Source organism: Hemitrygon akajei, chromosome 30, assembly GCF_048418815.1.
Source record: "Hemitrygon akajei chromosome 30, sHemAka1.3, whole genome shotgun sequence".
Lineage (NCBI taxonomy): Eukaryota > Metazoa > Chordata > Chondrichthyes > Myliobatiformes > Dasyatidae > Hemitrygon > Hemitrygon akajei.
Window position 1 is genome coordinate 43695420 of NC_133153.1, and position 21399 is coordinate 43716818.

At 40.4% G+C, this 21399-nt stretch overlaps 1 protein-coding gene across 4 annotated transcripts in view; it reads left to right on the forward strand.

The window, feature by feature from the left end:
- trpm7 (transient receptor potential cation channel, subfamily M, member 7) overlaps positions 1-21399 on the forward strand; it is a 158943-nt gene that overhangs the window by 32854 nt on the left and 104690 nt on the right. For all 4 annotated transcript variants that reach the window (XM_073032774.1, XM_073032776.1, XM_073032777.1 and 1 more), the window contains one exon: positions 19612-19691. In XM_073032774.1, coding sequence (XP_072888875.1) covers positions 19612-19691 — 80 coding nt within the window. The remainder of the gene's footprint in view (positions 1-19611; positions 19692-21399) is intronic.

Below are 21399 nucleotides of genomic sequence, written 5' to 3' on the forward strand. Positions count from 1 at the left end.
GTTCATGAAAACGATTCACCACTAACACCTCAATAGCAATTAAGGGTAGCCTGTAGTGAGCGATAAGAGGCCTTGCCAATGATACCTACATCCCCAGTATAAAAGTACAATTGTTGTTACTTTAAATGTTCTTTTCTTTAATCATACACCATTGCAACAAGCCATTTTCCCACCATGTTCCTGCTGTTAATTGTTAATCCCATAGTCTATGCATCACTACACCTGAATGCTGTCAGAGCCACAGTGTCAGGGAATGCACTTTGAGTGAAAATGGCCCCCTTTCACATCCCCTCGAAATCTTTAATCTTATCTACTTACGATGAAGTCCTGCAGGCTATCCTATCTTTACTGGCATTAATTGTATTTGCCTCAGTCATATCCCCTCTTGATATCTGCTCTAGGGAAATGAACCCACATTTGCCTCATAACTGAAATGTTCCTTTCCAGGTAATATCCTGGTGAACCTACTCTGCATCCTCAACATCATTGCTGCACCCTTTCTGTACCTTAGGTGATCAGAACAGTGCATGTGACTTCCACTGAGGTTTGATCCATGTTTTATAAATTGGGACATAATTTCCCTATTCTTGTATTCAATGTCCTGACAGTTTGTTTCTATGCTTTACTCTAAAATGATTATAGCAGATTAATTTAACCTTTTACCATTATGTAAAATAACCCAAATTAGAAACAGTTAATAATTGAGCTGTTTTCCTTATTTCAGATGAATACTGAACATTAAATTTACATAATGTGCTTTGCTTCGATCTTATTGATTATTCAGTATAATTAACCAATATATGGAATTCCCAGTTAATTGACTTCAGACCCAGCAACTGAGATAGCTTTTTTCTACCTTTGGCTCAGGATGAAAACACATACTGTATAATTTGTAAGTCTCATTAATTTCAGATGTTTAAGGATTTGTTTCGTATTGTAGAAATGGTGTCTCAAAAATTCAGGTCCAGTTGTTTACTTTTGCAGAGAGCCTGCTGTTGGTAAACTGGAGGTAAAGGCAGATTTAGAGTACAATTTGTGGTCTGGGGATGGTCTCTACAGCTGATCATCAATAACTATTGATGGTAATTGGGTGTAGCTCTGCACACAGACAATTGAACCTGCATGTAGGATAAGGTGGGGAAATTAAACAGAACTGGTTTAAATACAGTTAAGCTCTTTTAATTACAGTGAAGGGGAAAACTCCCTGTTGTAATAAGAGGTTTCCGGAGTAATGATGCCACTAGTCATTCAGATGGCTCCACTTCATCTTGTGAAACTGTATTTTTTTCCTGTCTAATATAGCTTTATGATTGTAGTTCACATTAAAAGAGTTTTCCTGTTTTGATGAGATACATATTTTAACAAATTGGAGGACTAACTATTTTACTGAATGTGTTCACTAGTTTCGGCATAATTTACCCTCTCTTGAGGGCAGTTAGTACTTGAGGGCTTTAATAGAACATAGAAGAGTTCAGTACAGCACAGGAACAGGCCCTTCAGTCAGCAATGTTGTGCTGAACCAATTAAATTGGATAATTAAACTAATCTCTTCTGCCTACATAGTGTCCACATCCGTACATTTTCCTAACCCTCATGTGCCTATCTAAATGTATCATAAAAATCTCCTGTTTCTGCCTCTCCCACCACCCCAGGCAGCACATTCCAGACGTTTTTTTTAAAAACACTTGTCTCTCGCATCTTCTTTGAAATAACCCCTTATTACCTTAAGTGCTTATCTTCTGGTATTAGACATTTCTAATACTCCTGGAAAATGGTTATGATTATGCCTCTTGTAATATTATAAACCTCTATCAGATCTCCCCTCAGCCTGCAGTGCTCCAGGGAAAATCAAAATCAGGTTTATTATCACTGGCATGTAACAAATTTCTTAACTTAGCAACAGCAGTTCAATGTAATACATAACCTAGCAGAGAGAAAAAAAATAATAAATATAATAAGTAAATCAATTACAGCATATGTATATTGAATAGATTTTTTTTAAGTGCAAAAATGCTGTATATTTTTAAAAAAATAAAGTGAGATAGTGTCCAAAGATTCAGTGTCCATTTAGGAATTAAATGGTAGAGGGGAAGAAGCTGTTCCTGAATTGCTGAGTGTGTGCTTCAGGCTTCTGTACCTCCTACCTGATGGTAATAGTGAGAAAAGGGCATGCCCTGCATGCTGGAGGTCCTTAATAATGGATGCTGCCTTTCTGAGACACTGCTCCCTAAAGGTGATCTGGGTGCTTTGTAGGCTAGTACCCAAGATAGAGCTGACTAGATTTACTAGTCTCTACAGCTCCTTTCAGTCCTGTGCAGTAGCCCCTCCATACCAGACAGTGATGCACTCTGTCAGAATGCTCTCCATGGTACAACTATAGAAGTTTCTGAGTATATTTGTTGACATGCTGTTGTGATGGAAAATAACTGGTTCTTTGAGTCTCAACAGTAGAGGCCTGGACACACACAGTTTTAAAAATAAGGAATTTATTTACAAGGGGAAGTTGGGTCAACACAAGCAACTACAATACACAGGAAGCGGTGTGGGGACAGGGTACGGTTACACAAACAAAGAACAAGGGAAAAGCACTACAACAGCTATCCCCCTTGGATAGCTGCGGCTCCCTTACCAGGACAAATGATAGACCTTCCCAAGCATAAATCAATGCACTTACCTCCAATGTGGTGGTCTGTAAGAGAGAGTTAGCTAAGGCCAAGTCTCACCTTTTAAAGCATGGGGCTGGGTGAGATAATCCAATTAAGGTGACCAATAATTTAGGTGTGCATTGATTAGTTGGGAGGGACCAAATGTTGATTGGCATGTGGTGTGTCCTCCGACCAGCCAGGTGGCAGTGCATCTGTCACGTGGCCAGTATCTCTGCATACACATGCCAAATCTCTTCAAACTCCTAATGAAGAATAGTTGCAGTTTTGCCTACTTTATAACTATATTGATGTGTTGGGACCAGGTTAGATCCTCCAAGATCTTGACACCCAGGAACTTGAAACAACCCAAGCTTGTCCAGTGTCTCGTTATAGCATATGACTTCTAATCTAGGTAACATCCTGGTAAATTTTGTCTGTACCCTCTTCAAAGCCTTGACATCCTTCCTATAGTGGGGTGACCAGAACTGTATGCCATACTCCAGATGTGGCCTAACCAGAGTTTTATAAAGCTGCAACATAACTTCCCAACTTTTGAACTTCAGTGCCTTGACCAATAAAGGCAAGCATGCCATATGCTGAATTAACCACCCTGTCAACATGTGTAGATACTTTCAGAGAGCTATGAACTTTGACCCCAAGATCCCTCTGCTCATTATCACTTTTAAGGGTCTTGCCTTTACAATGTACTGTCTTTTTTGCATTTGACCTATCAATGTGCAGCACTTCACATTTGGCTGGGTTAAATGTCATCTGCTGTATCTCTGTCCATATCTACAGCTGATCTGTATCTTGTATTTGTTTTGTCAGTCTGCTATGATATGAATATAGTATTAATGGTAAAACTCTTAGCAGTATGGAGGATCAGAGGGACCTTGGGGTCCGAGTCCATAGGACGCTCAAAGTAGCTGCACAGGTTGACTCTGGTTAAGAAGGCATATGGTGCATTGGCCTTCATCAATCATGGGATTGAGTTTAGGAGCCAAGGGGTAACGTTGTAGCTATATAGGACCCTGGTCAGACCCCACTTGGAGTTGGTGCTCAGTTCTGGTCATCTAACTACAGGAAGGACATGGAAACTATAGAAAGGGTGCAGAAAAGAATTTACAAGGATGTTGCCTGGATTGGGGAGCATCCCTTATGAGAATATGTTGAGTGAATTCAGCCTTTTCTCCTTGGAGAGATGGAGGATGAGAGACCTGTCAGAGGTGTATAAGATGATGAGAGGCATTGATCATGTGGATGGTCAGAGGCTTTTTTCCCTGGGCTGTAATGACTAGCACGAGAAGGCACAGTTTTAACATGCTTGGAAGTAGGTACTGAGGAGATGTCGGTGGTAAGTTTTACGCAGAGAGTGGTGAGTGCATGGAATGGGCTGCCAGTGACGATGATGAAGGCGGATATGATGATGTCTTTTAAGAGACTCCTGGATAGGTACATGGAGTTTAGAAAAATAGAGGACTGTGGGTAACACCTAGGTAATTTCTACGGTAAGGACATGTTCAGCACAGCTTTGTGGGCCGAAAGGCCTGTATTGTGCTGTCTGTTTTCTATGTTTCTATGATGTCCACAACACCATCTCTCTTTGTATTATCTGTATATTTACTAAATAGCTGATTTACATTTTCATCCAGGTTATTTATATAAATGACAAAGATTATTTTGTGAATCATGTGTGGCTGAAGATGATAGACTTGGAGCTATTTTCAAGTTCTGCTGGACTCTGCATGTGACTGACTGGGATGTGAGGGCCTGGATTGTTGTTCTTGTCCTGTAAATGCTGTTTCCATGTTCTGCTGTCTGCACTCTTCAAAAGGCTTGTGGTGTGTTTGGGACAGTCCTGGGCACATCTCCATGAATAGATATTAATGTGCGCATGTTTCCTTGGGATGCTTTCTCTGCCTTCCTGATTTGTTTGCTATGATTGAGCTTAAACAGAAAAGTGTGTTTTAAGAGGAGGAAGCTAAGAAATGGAAACAGGGTGGATCATACGTTCCCTTGAAGCTGCTCTGTGGAGGTGAATCCAAAGGAAAAAGAGGGCAAAGGGAAATCAAAAGAGGAGAGGATAATCAGAAATTAGAAAATTCAATCTTTGCTTTACACTGCACAGGCAGGATATATTGGGCCTCATCGTGGTAATGGAGAAGACTGTTCAGTATGGGAGTGGAAGGGAAATTGAAACTGCATTGCAGGTGTGGCCATTGCAGACAAATGGAGGTGCTCTGCAAATCAGTCATCTGGTCTGCACTTGGTCTCAACAATGTGGGAGCACCCAATGCAATGGATGGAGGAGGTGTATGTGAATCTTTGCCTCACCTGGAAAAACTGTTCCTCTCTCAACATGCAGGGATTGAGCATGTAAGAACAAGTGTTGCACCTCCCATAGTTGTAAGGAATGTGTTGGGGATGTGCAGAAAAGGGTGTCACAGAAGGATTGGTTGCTGTGAGTGGTGGAATAGGGTGCAGAGGAGAAGATGTGGCTAGTAATCAGATCTTGTTGCACTGGAGAAAATTACAAAGGGTGATGTGCTGGGTATGGAGGCTAGTAAGATGAAAGATGAGGATTAGGGGAGCTGGGGTGAGAGCAGAAGTCTGAGAAACAGAGGAAATGCAAGGGAGTGTTCCATCAACCATGGTATAGGGGAAGCCATGAATCCAGGAGACTTTCAAGAAAGGGCTGAAAGCAGTGAATACTGCGAAGGCTATGGGCCCAGACAAAATCCCGGCAATAGTCCTGAAGACTTGTGCTCCAGAACTTGCCACGCCACTAGCCAAGCTGCTCCAATACAGCTACAACACTGGCATTTACCTCGCAAAGTCGAAAATTGCCCAGGTGTGTCCTATACACAAGAAACAACAAGTCCAGTCCAGCCAATTACAACTCTATCAGCCTACTCTCAATCATCAAAGTACAGTAATGGAAGGGGCCATCAACAGTGCTATCATGCAGCACCTACTCGTCAATGATCTGCTTATGGATGCCCAGTTTAGGTTCTGTCAAGGTCACTCAGCTCATGACCTCATCACCTCCTTGGTCCAAACATGGGCTAAAGATCTAAATACCAGAGGCGAGGTGAGAGTGATAATCCTTGACATCAAGGCAGCATTTGACAGAGTATGGCATCAAGAGCCTTTGCTAAAATGGAGTCAGTGGGAATTGGGGGGAAAACCCTGTGCTGGTTGGAATCATACCTGACACAAAGGAAGATGGTTGTGGTGATTGGAGGTCAATCATCTCATCCTCAGGTCATCACTGCAGGAGTTCTGCAAGGAAGTATCCTAGGGCCAACCATATTCTGCTGCTTCATCAATGACTGACCTTCTGTCATAAGATGGCACAGTGTTCTGCACCATTCGTGAATCCTCAGATAGTGAAGCAGTTCATACCCAAATGCGGCAGGACCTGGAAAACATCCAGTCTTGAGCTGACAAGTGGCAAGTAACGTTGGAACCACACAATGACCATCTCCACAAGAGAAGGTCTAACCATCACCCCTTGACATTCAGTGTCTCACCATCACTGAATCTCCTACTATCAACATCCTGGGGATTACCATTGACAGGAAACTTCACTAGTCTAACTATATAAACACTGTGGCTACCAGAACAGGTCAAAGGCTAGGAATCCTGTAGCATGTAACGCACCTCCTGACTCCCCAAAGCCTGTCCACCATCTACAAGGCTCAGGTCAAGAGTGTAATGGAACACTTGCCACTCGCCTGGATGAGTGCAGCTCCATCAACACTCAAGAAGCTTGTCGCCACCCAGTACAAAGCAGCCCACTTGATTGGTACACCTTCCACCAGCATCTGATCCCTCCATCGACAAACAGTTTCAGCAGTGTGTACTATCTACACAATGGCCTGCAACAACACACCGAAGTTCCTAAGGCAACACCTGCCAGACCCATGACCACTATTATCTAGAAGGATAAGAACAGTAGGTACCTGGGAACACCACCACTTCAAAATCTCCTTCCAAGTCATTCGCCATCCTGACTTTGAAACATATTACCATTCCTTCAGTGTCACTGGGTCAAAATCATGGAATTCCCTTCCTGACAGCACTGTGGGTGTACCTACAACTTGGGGACTGCAGTGGCTCAAGAAGGCAGCTCACTACCACCTTCTCAAGCCCAACTAGGGATAAGCAATAAATACTGGCTTAGCTGGTGATGCCCACATCCCATAAACGAATGAATAAATAAAAAGTTGTCTTGGAAACTGTGAAAAGGGGATAGCATTCTTGTAACAGACAGGCTGGAAAGTGATGTAATTTGGGTACCAGTGGGCTCAGTGAGTTTATTATAAATGTCTGCCTCAGTTTGTCACATTATTTGCATGGACCCTAGCTGCATGTGTCTTTTCATTGGCCATGTTGAATGGACCTTGTTCAAAACTTTAATGGCACTCCCCAACTCTTTCTGTTTTATCAACTGTTAATCAGAAGATAGTGCCTTCTTTAAGCTTTGGTCAAGCTGTTAATGTAGATTGCTATATTTTCTCTTTTTCTCATGAGATGCTGAGCTGTCAGATTTGTTCACATTAACACAGGATATGCAATATGTATATTGTAATGTGTTTAACTTGGCATTTCATTAATATACCTTTAATAGTTTTATCAAGCTATGAAAAGTATTGTTTGCTGGAAGCTTTAGGCATTTATTCATATAAACACGTACAAAAGCTGGATGAACTCAACCAGGTCAGGCAGCATCCGTTGAAATGAGCGGTTATTGACTGCTCATTTCAACAGATGCTGCCCGACCTGCTGAGTTCATCCAGCTTTTGTACGTGTTGATTTGACCACAGCATCTGCAGTATACTTTGTTTATTTATTCATATATGTGCCTGCAGTCTGCACAAAAAAATGTTTGCACTAATTCATTTTTGGATGACTTCCATTTATTGGAGGCAGACTTGCCTGCAGGTAGCTGACCCTAGACTGCTTTTGCCAGCTCTAATTTTGTGTCAGAATTGGGTCTTCCACAATTCATGATCTTGATTTCAGGTGCATTCCTTTTAATTGCTTTGATACTTAAGAATGGTGATCATAATCTTCAGAATGTTCTTCCACTCACAATCCTACCACTTGCCCAGCTATATTCCCAAAGTTTAAGTTCTTCACTGTCCCATTCCTAGCAGGACTATCTGCTGCCTCAAAGTCTTCTGAATGCACTTTTAAAATAATCACACTAAATTCCTGGTTGAAATCACTTACTAGTGTAACCTATTACACGTCTTGCACTTGTCTGTGATTTTTATACATGTCCACTACATTTTGTTCTAAGTGTTGGGAGCCCTGGGAGTATTCTACAAGCTTACCACCCTTTGGTTTGCTGATCCATTTAGTTAATTATTTGCTCTGTAGGGAAAGACTGCATGCAGTGTAATTCAGCCATACTTGGCATTTTGAATTATATTGGATTTTGCTTTAATTTAAAGTATTATTAAAGTCAGCTTTCAGATTGGCCAAAGAAACTACCTACAGTTATTCAAGATGACAAGTTTCAACAATCTTCTGTGCAAGTATTTTTGTGGAAAGTGCTTTGTTAAAGGATAAAATTGCTTAGAAAGTGGGACTGTTGAGAAGGGGACTACTTCACTGAAGATGTTGGCTCCTCTGCAGCACACATCTACTTTTGCTTTTGCTATTTATTAATTTCCACAAATTCTTGTTTAACACTTTTTTTTCTGTTAAATTCTTGCATTCTAAATATCTTAAATGGGATAATTTAGGTGCCAATAATGAACAGTTTTAGTAAGTATGCAAACTACTCCAAACTAGAAAACATACTAATCAGCTCACTGTGCTGCTTCCTTTCACCACTAATATATGCTATGGTACAAAGTTCACTTTCACAATAATATTGAAAACTTTCTCTCTGGAGTTGATGATTTGATCCTCACTTACAAGTCCCTAACCAGTTTCAGTGTTTTGTACATTGCATAGATAGGGTGAATGGGCTTATTCTTTCTCCCTAGCACTGGGAAATCTAGAACTGGACGGCATAGGTTAATGAGAGGTGAAAAATTTAGTAGAAACATGAGGAGAAACCAGATTGGTATCTGTGTGGAATGAACTGCCAGTGTGAGTGGTTGAGGCAGGTATAATAGCAAGTTTACATGACAATTGGACAGTCTCATGGATTAGAAAGATCTAGAATGTTACGGGATTAGTTTGGATTGGGCATCTTAATTGGCATGGACCAGTTGGGCAGAAGGGTTTGTTTCTATCCTGTATAACTGACTACAGGTCGACCTTCACTAATCCAACTACCTGTAATCTGGTTCCTTTGTTAATCAAGGACTGATTTCAAATTTTCCGCCCAACTATAATTTCAAATTTCCCCGGCCACTGTACCAATCTGCTGTGCATTATTTTGGTTGCGCTAGATCTGTTCATATGTTGGCCCACTCTTGTAAGCACAGACAGGCGATTCCTGCTTGTTTTCCTACATTTATTAATATCATTTGCTCTTTTTTTGGCCCCAGTTATGGTCCCAGTGAGTAAAGGAAATGCACCTCGTGCTGTGAAGTGAAAACACCGCACATTATCCATTAAGATAAGGTTGAACTCTTGAAAAAAAAACTGGACAGTGGTGTATCGGTGAAAAGCTTGTGCGAGTGTTACAACATTGGCTCTTCCACAGTGTACGATATAAAGAAACAAAGAAAAGCTGCTACATTTTTTTGCTGATAGTGGCTCAAAGAAATATGTGCATAAGAAACATAATGAAAGACTGAAGAAGTTCGGAACTAGATAAAGTGCTGTTAATGTGGTTTAATCCTCATGTAAATGAAGGTGTTGAACTATTTGGAGATATGGTGAAGGAACAAGCAAAGGTGTTTCATGAAGAACTAGGACTAGATTATGAGTGTGACTATAGTGAAGGCTGGTTTCATCAGTTCAAGCAGCATCATGGCTTACAGTTCCGTATAGTGTGTGGTGAAAAATGTTCAGCAGACAAGGAAGCAGCAGCAGAGTATTGGAAATGTACACCAAGAAGAACACTAACAACAGCAGATACAGAATCGCCAACAGGGTATAAGGCATCGAGAGAGTGTGTGACTTTGCTAGCTGTTCTAATGCTGCAGGAACCCACAGATGTAAGTTATTGGTCATTGGCAAAAGTTTACATCCCAGGGCCTTAAAAGGTATGACGCAATTTCCTGTAATTTACCTTGCTAACAAAAATGGATGGATTACAATTAGCATCACACTAGAATGGTTTGAAAATTTTGTCTCTGAAGCACGAGCTCACTGTGACTCTGTTGGCCTGCACCACAACTGTAAGAATAATGCTGGTTTTAGACAACTCTTCAACACACCCATATATGCTGCAGGATAAGCTAATCAAAGAGAGACCAAAATATATGGAACAGCTTACCTTGGAAGATATGTTCAAAAAAACTGCTAGAAAAAGTGCAACAGGGGAGCTAACACTTCAAAAATCCAGTGCCATCAACTTCTGCTCACCCAGATGTGTTGCCACCAGTCAGTTCCTGTTGTTTCACTCACTTTTCAAGATGAAGATGTTGCTGATCCTGACAACCCCACACTTGCAGACATGTAACTTTGCCTGAAGGTATATTAAACATCTCATTTTAGAGGTGGAAGTGCTCAATTTTTCTTTACAAGTTAATTCCTGTTTATTTACCTGTACCCTTTATTTTTATTTTATCTGTGCCTGTACAGAATATTACTTTATTAAAATTTCACTTGCTGCTCATTTGTTTCATTATTATCTAACTTGTACTGATTTACATGATATTTTAAAGGTATGATGAGGCGGTTAGCTATTAATGTGATCCTTCTGTAATCCGGCATTTTCACTAATCCGTCACTCTCACTAATCCGGCACTCCTCCGATCCCACTGGTGCCGGATTAGTGAAAGTCCACCTGTATTAAGTGTTGGATGACGGAAAGGGAATTGAGCCTTCCCTGCAGGCTTAGCTGGCTGTCGGATCACCATCCCTGCTCCTCTGGACCTGCAGTAGTTTGCCTGTAAGGTTGATGTTCTCAACCGAGAACATCATTTTCATTGCACTCCACATTGTACTGAAATACCTGGAGCATAAGGACACTACATCAGAATGCTTTTTATGGACTACAGTTGTGCCTTCAACACCAGACTACCCAAGAGGTTGGCTGTTGAACCACACAATCTGGGACTCAGTATCATTTGGATTCTGGACTTCCCTGCCAGTTGTACCCAGGTAGTCAGATTAGGCAAGTACATATCAACCTCCCTACTTCAAACACTGGTGCAGTGCAGGAATGTGTACTGAGCCCACTCCTTTACCCTCTTTTCACCCATGACTGAGCATCTGCCTATGACACAAACTTTGTCAAATTTGCAGACAAAACCAGTGATTGAATTAATTACAAATAACAATGGAACAACACAGAGTGGTGGTGCAGAAACTGTGAATGGTGCAATAACTATAACCTTTCACTCAATCAAAAGAAAAACATGGTTATTGATTTCAGGAAATCAAGAAGCTATGAATGAGCTATACTACTTATAAACAGTGAAGCGGTGGAAAGGATATCCAGCTTTAAATTCTTGGGGGTGAACATCACAGAGGAGCTCTCTTGGACCACCAGCACCTTCTTGATGCTTGGGAAGGCTCAGCAGTGCATATCAGGACTGCACAGAACATCATTGGGGCAAATATGGAACCAGATATGGAAACCATTTACACCTCGTGATGTCTGTGGAGGGCTCGCAAAATTGTGAAGGACTCATTCTACCCCCTGAATTACCTGCTCAACCTCCTACCATCTGGCAGGAGATGCAGAAATATCTCTGCACGGACATCCAGACTGCAAAACAACTTTTTCTACAGGGCTGTTGTACTACTAAACAATGCCTCATTTTTGAGTTGTTTGTCTTTAATTCTAACTTGGATGTCATTCTAAAAAAACTCAGACTATTTTAAATGCAGTCATTATGTTTTTAGTAATTGAATTGTCAGTATACTGTACTGTTTTGCATCAAGTGGAGCAGCACTGCAACCTCGATGTCCACAGCAATGACAATAAAGTGCTAACAAAATTCTAGATGTTACTGGTGCTGAAGTAGTTTTTAAAAAACTATTTTGAACTCCATGGAGCATGTGGGGGTCCCCCGATATCCAGGCAATCTTTTTCTTCTTTCTTTCTTTTTTTTCCCCTTTCTTTTCTTTAGATAAGGGTTAAGGGGGGGAGGGGGGAGGGTCAACATTATTTTTCTTACTATTTTATTATCACATTTATTCCTTGTAATTTCTAAAAATAAATAAATAAATAAATAAATAATCAGACCATTTTATCAATTTAAAACTTGAATTTAAAAAAATCACACTTAACATTTGACTGAATGCAATTAATTTAAAAAAAAAGGTTTTTGCTTTTAGTCATTTTTCTCCATTGAACAGAACGGAGAACCTATTGCACCAGGGTGCATGAATGTGCAGTGTTAGAGGGGTGTTTGTTGGAATTTTTGAGGAACAAACTAATGAAGGACAGGCAGATTCAGCATTGTTGTGTACATATACGAGAATCCTGAATCTAGTGGCACTTACCTGGGAAAATAATGATTCTGCATGGGAAAATGAGTGTTACACTTGTGGCTTTTGTTCTTTTAGACTTTTGCTGCTGTGTAAATACTAATTGTATGTTATAAAAGCTGCTGCTGTTGGAGTAGATTTGTTTATTGCTAACAATTCATTTTTAGAACTTTTTGCATTTTTGGGGCATTACTTTTGTGCAAATTATATCCAAGCATTTTAAAGGTCTGAGTTTATTGAGATTGATGGCACAAAGGATTTATTTTGCAGTCCAAAATCCCCAAAAAGAATCAGCCATCATTGTAATGCAAATAACCTCCAATTAAAAGCATTAGGAAATAGATCCATAATTGGATCAGAAGTAATACAGCGAGGAGCTGAAGACATAGATTGACAGTTTTTGAAAATATGCTGCCATGGACTGGTGTGCAAGGTACAAGAGTTGAGTGTAAGTGGAGAAAATTATAACATTAAATAGCAGAATTAATTTCTAAACCACTTCTATCCTTGAACAGAAGCTCAGCTGGCTTCCTACTACAAATACTTATTCTAGCAAATGGAATCCATGAACATTTTGAAAGGCACGGTCCAATCGAGGATTGTCAGCATGCTTTGTATTGGGGATAAATTCTGTCTCGCCTTCTAACTTGATAGAGCTTTTTAAGGAGAAAGGGTGTTGATGAAGGCAGGGAAATGGAAATTGCCTATATGAACTAGGTCAGGCAGCATCTAGTGGGGAAGATGTTGCAAATTTAGTCAAAAAGCAAAAGTAAGAATTGAGTAATGTTTGAGATGCCAATATTAGATAGAGCTTTTGAGGAATATGAAGGAAGCAGAAGACAACTAAACAGAAGTTCTAAAAGGGACCATGAAATCACCTTGGTGAGGAGAGGAAATTTAAAAGAATCTCAAGGTATTTTACACATGCATTAGAACCGAGGACCTCTAGGGAGAGAAGATAGGACCACTCAAGGAGAAAAAGAAATTTATGACTAGAGCAAGAGGAGAAAGCTCTTGAGTACAATGATTACATTGCATCAGTATTCACCAAGGAGGACAGTGAGATCAAGGGGTTATGCAGATATTCCAGGGCATGTTGATATCAAGAAAGGAGTTAGTTGTTGGGTCTCTTGAAGAGTATTAAGGTAGATACATCCCAGAGATCAATGGGATTTATCTTTCGTAATTGAGGCAGGCAAGAGAGGATATTGCTAGGGCCTTGACAGATCTTTGTAATGTTAGCTGCAGGTGAGGTCCCAGAGGAATGGAGAACAGCCATTTTCCTTCCTTTGTTTAATAAGGAAGTTAGAGCTATAGATCAGTGATATTTTTTCCAAGGGTAACAAAGGATATTATTGCAGAAGATACTTAGGGATAGGGTCTGCTTGTGTCTGGAAAAACACTGACTAATTGGGACTGGTCCACTTGCTTCCTGCAGGCAATGTTGTGTCCAGTTATTGAAGTTCTTACCTGAGCATAAGTGATTTGGTGTCATCTGTGGCAGTGTTATGCTTATTGTATATACAAAGCATAAATTGCCTTAGCTACTAAGTAGGTGGTCTAGGAAGAACATATGTCATTGGCAATTTTGAAATGTAGAGCCCGTTGCTGGTAGATGGTTGATGTTAGAGAACTGTCCATTTTTCTGATTCGCCTTAAGGGCAAATAAAATTGCTTTAAGTATATCAGTCAGACCACATTGAAGCACTGTTGTTAGTTCCAATGAAGTATATACCGTAGATTCTGGTTAATTGGGACACGTCAGGACCAGTACAATATTGCTCATATAAAAGACAAACTGCCATATAACTAGTAACATGTTATGTACTTAAATGAAATGCAGAATAATTTAGAACAGTATCAATACTACTAGAGTGCTATAAAACTATCAGTTCCTAATAGTTACCAGTGGAAGAATTCATCTGCTCTCTTCATTTTGATTGACAACAAAATCAGTGCAGTCATCTAGTGTAGATAATGGACTGCCTTCGTACAATTCTGTCAATGATTGCATCCTCCAAATCTTCATTTTCTTTGTAACATTCAAGATGATGTTGATACCTTCAAATTCTTTGTACAGTCGGCCCTCCTTATCCGCGAGTTCGGCATGCGCAAATTCAACCAACCGCGAATTGAGAAAACCCGGAAGTGCTCTTCCAGCACTTGTTCTAGCATGTACAGACTTTTTTTTCCCCTTGTCATTATTCCCTAAACAATGCAGTATAACAACTATTTTACATAGCATTTACATTGTATTAGGTATTATAAGTAATCTAGAGATGATTTAAAGTATATGGGAGGATGTGCGTAGGTTATCGTGGATCAGGATCGAAAAAATCAGAAGTTCTCTTACTAAGTAAGTCAGAACAGGTACATCCGGTATTTAGCATCGGTTAGTCAAACGTTTGTCTTAGTATTTAGTACGTATTTTACTTTTCTATGCATATAAAACACTTAAAGAAATTTCTCTGCCTCTGTTTTAAATGGATGCCCCACTATCCTGAGGCTGTGCCCTCTTGTCTTAGACTCTCCCACCATGGGAAACATCCCATTACCACCCTGAAGGTCCTGCTTCTTTGCTTTCTGCCTAGCTTTCTAAATTCTCTTGTTTGCTTTTCCTTCCTATGTCATTGGTACCAATATGTACCAAGACTATTGACTGTACTATTCCTTTTCCTGAAGGTCTCCCAGCTACCTGCCTCCTGCAACTTGGAAGGGTATTTCCTTGTAACTCAGATCAGTGGTCTCCACACTCTCTTGTATAAACCGAAGGTCATCAAGCTGTCCATTCTCCTAATCTAAGTCCTTCTGAAGCTTTCCTGTTTCCTCAACATTATCTGCCCTCCACCAATCTTCATATCATCTGCAAACTTGGCAACAAACCTATCTATTTCATCATCTAAATCATTGATATACGGCATAAAAAGAAGTGACCCAACATAGACCCTTGTGGAGTGACATTAAAGAGTGGAATGTCATTTACAATTTTTCTTTCCTCTGGCACCATGCCAGAGTACAATGACTTTTTGAGAGATCATTTCTAATACCTCTACCTCCTACCTCTTTCAGAACTCTACGCTGCAGTTCATTTTGTCCGGGTGGCTTGTGTACCCTTAGGTCTTTCAGCTTTTTGAGCACCTTCTCTGTTGTAATAGTAACTGCATTCACTTCTTTCCTTCACACCCTTCAACATCTGGCACACTGCTAGTGACTTCCACAGTGAAGACTGATGTAAAATGCTCATTTAGTTCATTTGCCATTATTCCTCATGCTTCATTTTCTAGTGGTCCTTTATCCACTCTCATCTCTCAATTTTTACATACTTGAAAAAGCTTTTACTATCCACTTTGATATTATTTGTTAGCTTGCTTTCATATTTCGTCTTTTCCCTTCTAATGATTCTTTTTGTTGCTCTCTGTAGGTCTTTAAAAGCTTCCCAATCCTCTATCTTCCTGGTAATTTTTCCTTTGTATGCTCTCTCTTTTATTTTTACATTAGCTTTGACTTCCCTTGTTAGCCATGATTGTACCATTTTGTCATTTCAGTATTTCTTTGTTTTGGGAATAAGTCTATCCTGTATCTTCCTCATTTTTCCTAGAAACTCACGCTGTCATCCCTGCCAGCATCTCCTTCCAGTTTACTTTGGCCAACTCTTCTTTCATACCACTAATTTCCTTTACTCCATCGAAATACTGCTACTTCAGACTTATTATCAGATTTCAAGTTGAACTTGATCATATTGTGATCACTGGCTCCTAAGGGTTCTTTTCCCTTAAGCTCCCTAATCCCCTCCAGTGCATTACATAACACGCAGTCCAGTATAGCTGATCTCCTGCTAGGCTCAATGACAAGTTACTCCTAAAAAATCATCTTGTAGGCATTCAACAGACTCTTGAGATCCTTACCAACCTGATTTTACCAATTGACCTGCATGGTGAAATTGCCCATGGTTGTCATAATGTTGCCCTTTTGAGTCGCCTTTTGTATTTCCTGGTGTAATCTGTAGTACACATCCCAGCTACAGTTTGGAGGCCTGTATATAACTGCCATCAGGGTCCTTTTACCCTTGTACTTCCTTAACACAACACAAGAATTCAATGTCTTCCGATCTTATGTCACATCTTTCTACTGATTTGATGCCATTCTTTACCAGCAGAGCCATGTCACTTCCTCTGCCTACCTCCCTATCCCTTCAATACAATGTGCAACCTTGGGCATTCAGCTCTCAACTACAACCATCCTTCAGCCACGATTCAGTGATGGCCACAACATCAAACCTGACAATCTGTAAAACTGCAACAAGGTCATCCGCCTAGTTTCTTGTACTCTGTGCATTGAGATATAAGATTGAGTACTGTATTAGCTACTCTTTTTTGATTCTGCATCCCTAATGCACTGATACTTGCCCTGCTGGCTGCAATTTTGTCCTATCGTCTGGCTGCCCTTCCTGATAGTCTGACTGCATACTAACTTTGCATTTTTTTACCATCAGTCCTATTCTATGTCCCTTCACTCCAGTTCCCACTCCCTGCTAAATTAGCTTAAACCCTCTCCAATGTGCCTGCAAGAATATTGGTCCCCCTCGGGTTCAGGTGCAACACATCTCTTTTGTACCGGTCATACCTCCCCCAGAAAAAATCCCAATGATCCAAGAACTTGAAGCCCTGCCCCCCTGCACCAGCTTCTCAGCCATGCATTTATCTGTCAAATCATCCTGTTTCCACCCTGACTAGCACGTGGCACAGGTAGCAATCCAGAAATGACTAACGGAGAGGACATGTTTCTCAGCTTTCTACCTAGCTTTCTATATTCTCTCTTCAGGACCTCTTTGGTTTTCCTTCCTGTGTTATTGGTACGTACCAATATGTACCAAGGCATTTGGCTGCTCAGCGCCCCCCTTCAAAATGCTGTGGAGATGATCCAGACATTCCTGACCCTGGCACCTGGGAGGCAATGTGCCATCTGGATGTCCAGTTCACATCCAGAGAATCTCCTGTCTGTTCCTCTGACTATTGAGTCTCCTCTATCATTATTGCTCCCTTCTCCCTCTTTCCCTTCTGCACCACGGACCCATGCTCAGTGCCTGTAATCTGGTCTCTGTGGCATTTCCTGGGAGGTGAATTCCCCCCCCCCCCACAAACAACAGTACCCCAAACTGTATATTTTTTTTGAAGGGAATGGCAACAGGGTTGATCTGTGCTAACTGCCTATTCACCATACCATTCCTTCTCTTGACAGTCACTCAGCTACCTGCCTCCTGCAACTTGGGGGTGACTTTCCTTGTAACTCAGATCTATGATCTTCTCACTCTCCCATACAAGCCAAAGGTCATCCAGTTGCTGTTCCAGATTCCTAACACAGTCTTCAAGGAGCTGCAGCTGGAAGCCCTGCACACACATGTAGTTCCCTGGGAGACTGTGGTTCTCCCAGTACTACAACATCCGGCTTGAAGAATGCACAGTGACCAGTTAAACTATACTAAATACCTTTGACACAGTAAGTAAAATGGAAACTTAACAGAAACTTACCCGGACAGCTAAAACCAGAGCCAGCACTTCTTTCGCGCCAAGGGGCCCACTCCGAACAATGGTCACCCTGCTTGTCCTCTCATTTGCTCCTCTCTTGGCTGCTCTTGCCACTGATTGGGCTGCCAGAATGACACCGAACACCTGCAAAGCTCTCCTTTTAAATGTGCACTGTCAACCTGCGAGAAGTCACCTTGCTGTGCTGCTCCTGCTGCTGATTGGGACACCAGAATCGCATCTCTGAAAGTTTAGAAATAAAAATACTTGAGTTGATAGGCACAAAATCAATAAAACTTACTCATTACATTTTCTCATGCTTGGAACGTAGATCGAAATTTTCAGTGTAGGTTAAGTCAGGCATGTTTAAAATTTTATTAATTTTGTCTTTGTGTGAAACTTGATATAATTGGTCAATAGTTCAATATGTCTTTTTTTAAACAAATTCCAAGAGGGAATAGGCATTGGTTTCTGTTCAGATTGGGATGAATGGGAGAAAATTGAAACGTGTTGCTCTGAATTTCACCTGAGCTCAGTACCAATGTCATTGGTTGGGGAATAAATCAGTTTTGTTTTAAAACTGCAATTGCTTTGCAACATCAAAAAAGTCAGTTTATTGAGATTAGATCTAAGAGATAAGTGTTGTTTGCCTTCTGCAGAGGATCGATGAAGAATACTTAATGTCCAGAATAGGTGCAGTTTTGAAAATGGTTTGGTAAGGTTAGTGGTTATAGTTGTGGAGTTTGTAGTTTGGTGGTAGTATATAAGTATGTTGGTGAAATGACAGCTGGATTTTAATGCAGGTAGATGTGCAATGGTGCATTTTGGGAGGCTTAGGGATGCGCTACTGCTGGAAGATGAGTTTAATATGATGGGTGCTCTTGGTTCAGAGTAGACATGATAGGCTAGATGGCCTGTTTCAATTTTGTAATACTCCTTTCAGACACAATGAAGGGTTTGTAAGGAGAGTAAATAAATGGTAGAGGGATTTGTCTTCACTAAAAGAAACAATAAAGGTAGTGGACGCATTATTATTCACCAGGATATAATTGAGTTAGGGTTATTAATCCTGGAATGGAAAGATTGAATTCATTCGGCCTTTATTTTCTAGTAGTCAGAATAAAGAGATAATCTCACTAAAGCATACTTTTTTTTAAAAAAAATGACTTAAATGGCTTCACAGAAAGGTTGTTTCCTCAGGCTGTAGAGTTTGGAAGCAAAGATCACATTCTCTAAATAAATAGGTAATTTATGACTGAAATGAGGATAAAATTCTTCACACTTAAGAATCTTCAGAATCCTTTTACAGATGTCTGTGACATTTAGTCATTGAGTTGTTCAAAATGGGTTGATAGACTTATGGGTATTATGGAGATGTGGGCATGGCGGAGGGAAGTGGAGTGGAACAGCCATGATCTTAACGGTTTTACAGGTTTGAGGCAAATTGTGAACAATGGTCCTCAAATGCAAGGTTTTTATTTGGATCATTTCATGCACAGGACTGAACATTGTCCACCCAAATTCCCAGTATTTTGCAGACTCTTTGGAAAACTACAGGTCATTGCTTTTTGCTGGGATGCATTTGGATTTTTTTGGATAAATTCCTTGCAGCTCAATAGCTCAATTTTCCAGAGAATGAAAAAGGTGAGCAAGCTGAAATAAACAGGAAGCTCATGTTAAGAGAGTTTGAAAGTAGTTGAATTACCTTTGTCGTTTTGAGAGTTATTTTTCTAGGATTATTTGCCATGTTTCCGAAAATTCCTGATTGAGATGAATTATGATGCAGTGGTTCCACAAAACTAGCCAAACATAAAAACCTGTGAATTTATTTACTTTCTGAAGTACTTAACCTGATTTGTTTTATTTTATAGTCCCAAAAATCCTGGATAGAGAATACTTTTACCAAGAGAGAATGTGTTTATATAATTCCAAGCTCAAAAGACCCACACAGGTAAAGAAATATCAATTTAATTATGATTTAGTTCTGAATGCACTTTTATTGTTTGGATATTAATTGTTTTCTAATATAAATATTATTTATGGTACAGATGCCAAAAAGTTATCATTTGGTATTAATTTGTGAAGGTTAAAGTGCCTTGGTTAATTTTAAATAGTTACTAAACTGCACTAGTTTTCAGTTTTGTGGAGCTACAGTGCTTTGTGATTCTTCACTATATCCATTGTCTGAAATCTTTTCAGGGCCTCATTTATTGTGTTTATTGTACAGCACAGAAACAGGCCCAGCGATGCACCATATCCCATTGTATATCGAGAAGCCTTTTACATTGTAAAGTGTATCAAGTGCTCATCTAAATACCACTTAGATGTGTGAGAGTACCTGTTTTCACAGCTCCTCAGCTAGTCAGCTCTAGATTTCAAATAGCATTTGAGTGGGAAAAAATGCTGACTGTTCTTAACTAATCTATGCCTCTCCCAAGTACAGGTTAATCCTATCTGTCAAATTGTTTTTCCTCAATAATTTCCTTATCCCTGATTTTAGGCTCATAGCGCTGTAATTGCTTGGCTGAGCCCCGTTGCCCATCTTCTGTGGCCAGAGATGTTTAGGAAACTTTTCAACTCCCAGCAAACTCCTCTGTTGACCCTTAATGCACCTTTCTCCACCTTTAAAATTCTATTTGAATGGTACAATAAAGAATCATAAGTCCTCAGCAGCCCTGTGTCCACCGTGGAGAACTTCAGGTTCCTGGGAACCACCATCTCAGCTCCATCCTGAAGAAGGCCCAGCAGTGGATGTATTTCCTGCGGCTCTTGAGGAAATACGGTCTGCCTCAGGAATTGCTGCTGCAGTTCTACACTGCAGTCATTGAGTCTGTCCTGTGCACCTCCATCATTGTGTGGTTTGGAGCCACCACCAAGCAGGATAGAACCAGACTACAGCGCACAGTGAGGACTGCCAAGCGCATCATTGGAGCCTCCCTGCCCTCTATTGTGGACCTGTACTCTTCCAGGTTGAAGAAGAGGGCGGGGAACATCATAAAGGACTCCTCCCATCCTGCGCATGGACTGTTTGATCTGCTTCCGTCTGGTAGGCGCTTCAGATCCCTCCAGACTAAGACTAATAGGCATTGGAGAAGTTTTTTCCCTACTGCGGTCACTTTGCTGAACAGTTAACTGCCGGTTAACTGTCGGCTAACTATTACTTGGATTGCACTACCTGTATGTATAATCTATATTTTCATTTATATTTATCATTATTATTGTTATGAGCAGAGAGATAACATCTGCCGGAAGTAAATTCCTTGTATGTGCATCGGTACTTGGCAATTAAAGTCTGATTCTGATTCTGATCTTGTACTTTGTCCATTTCAAGGTAATTTGTTGTAAAATTCCAGCCCCTTACCCCCTTCAAACCAGTAATTGTCCCAAGTATAAAATCCTTCTCCATAGTGAATGCAGAGGAGAACTATTCAATTGAGACCTTGTCTACATCCTTGAGCTTCATACAGATTGAAATTTGTTCCCCTTTTGAATCCTGCTCTGTTCCTTGTTGCCTCCTTACTTCAGTATTTTGTAAAGTGCTTTGGAATTTTCCTTGTTCTTGCCTTGCACAATGTGCAAGTCTTTGCCAGATTTCAGTTCTCTATACCCACAGTAAGCAACCCTTTCCTTTATCCAGAGAAGATTTCTGAGATAGCAGA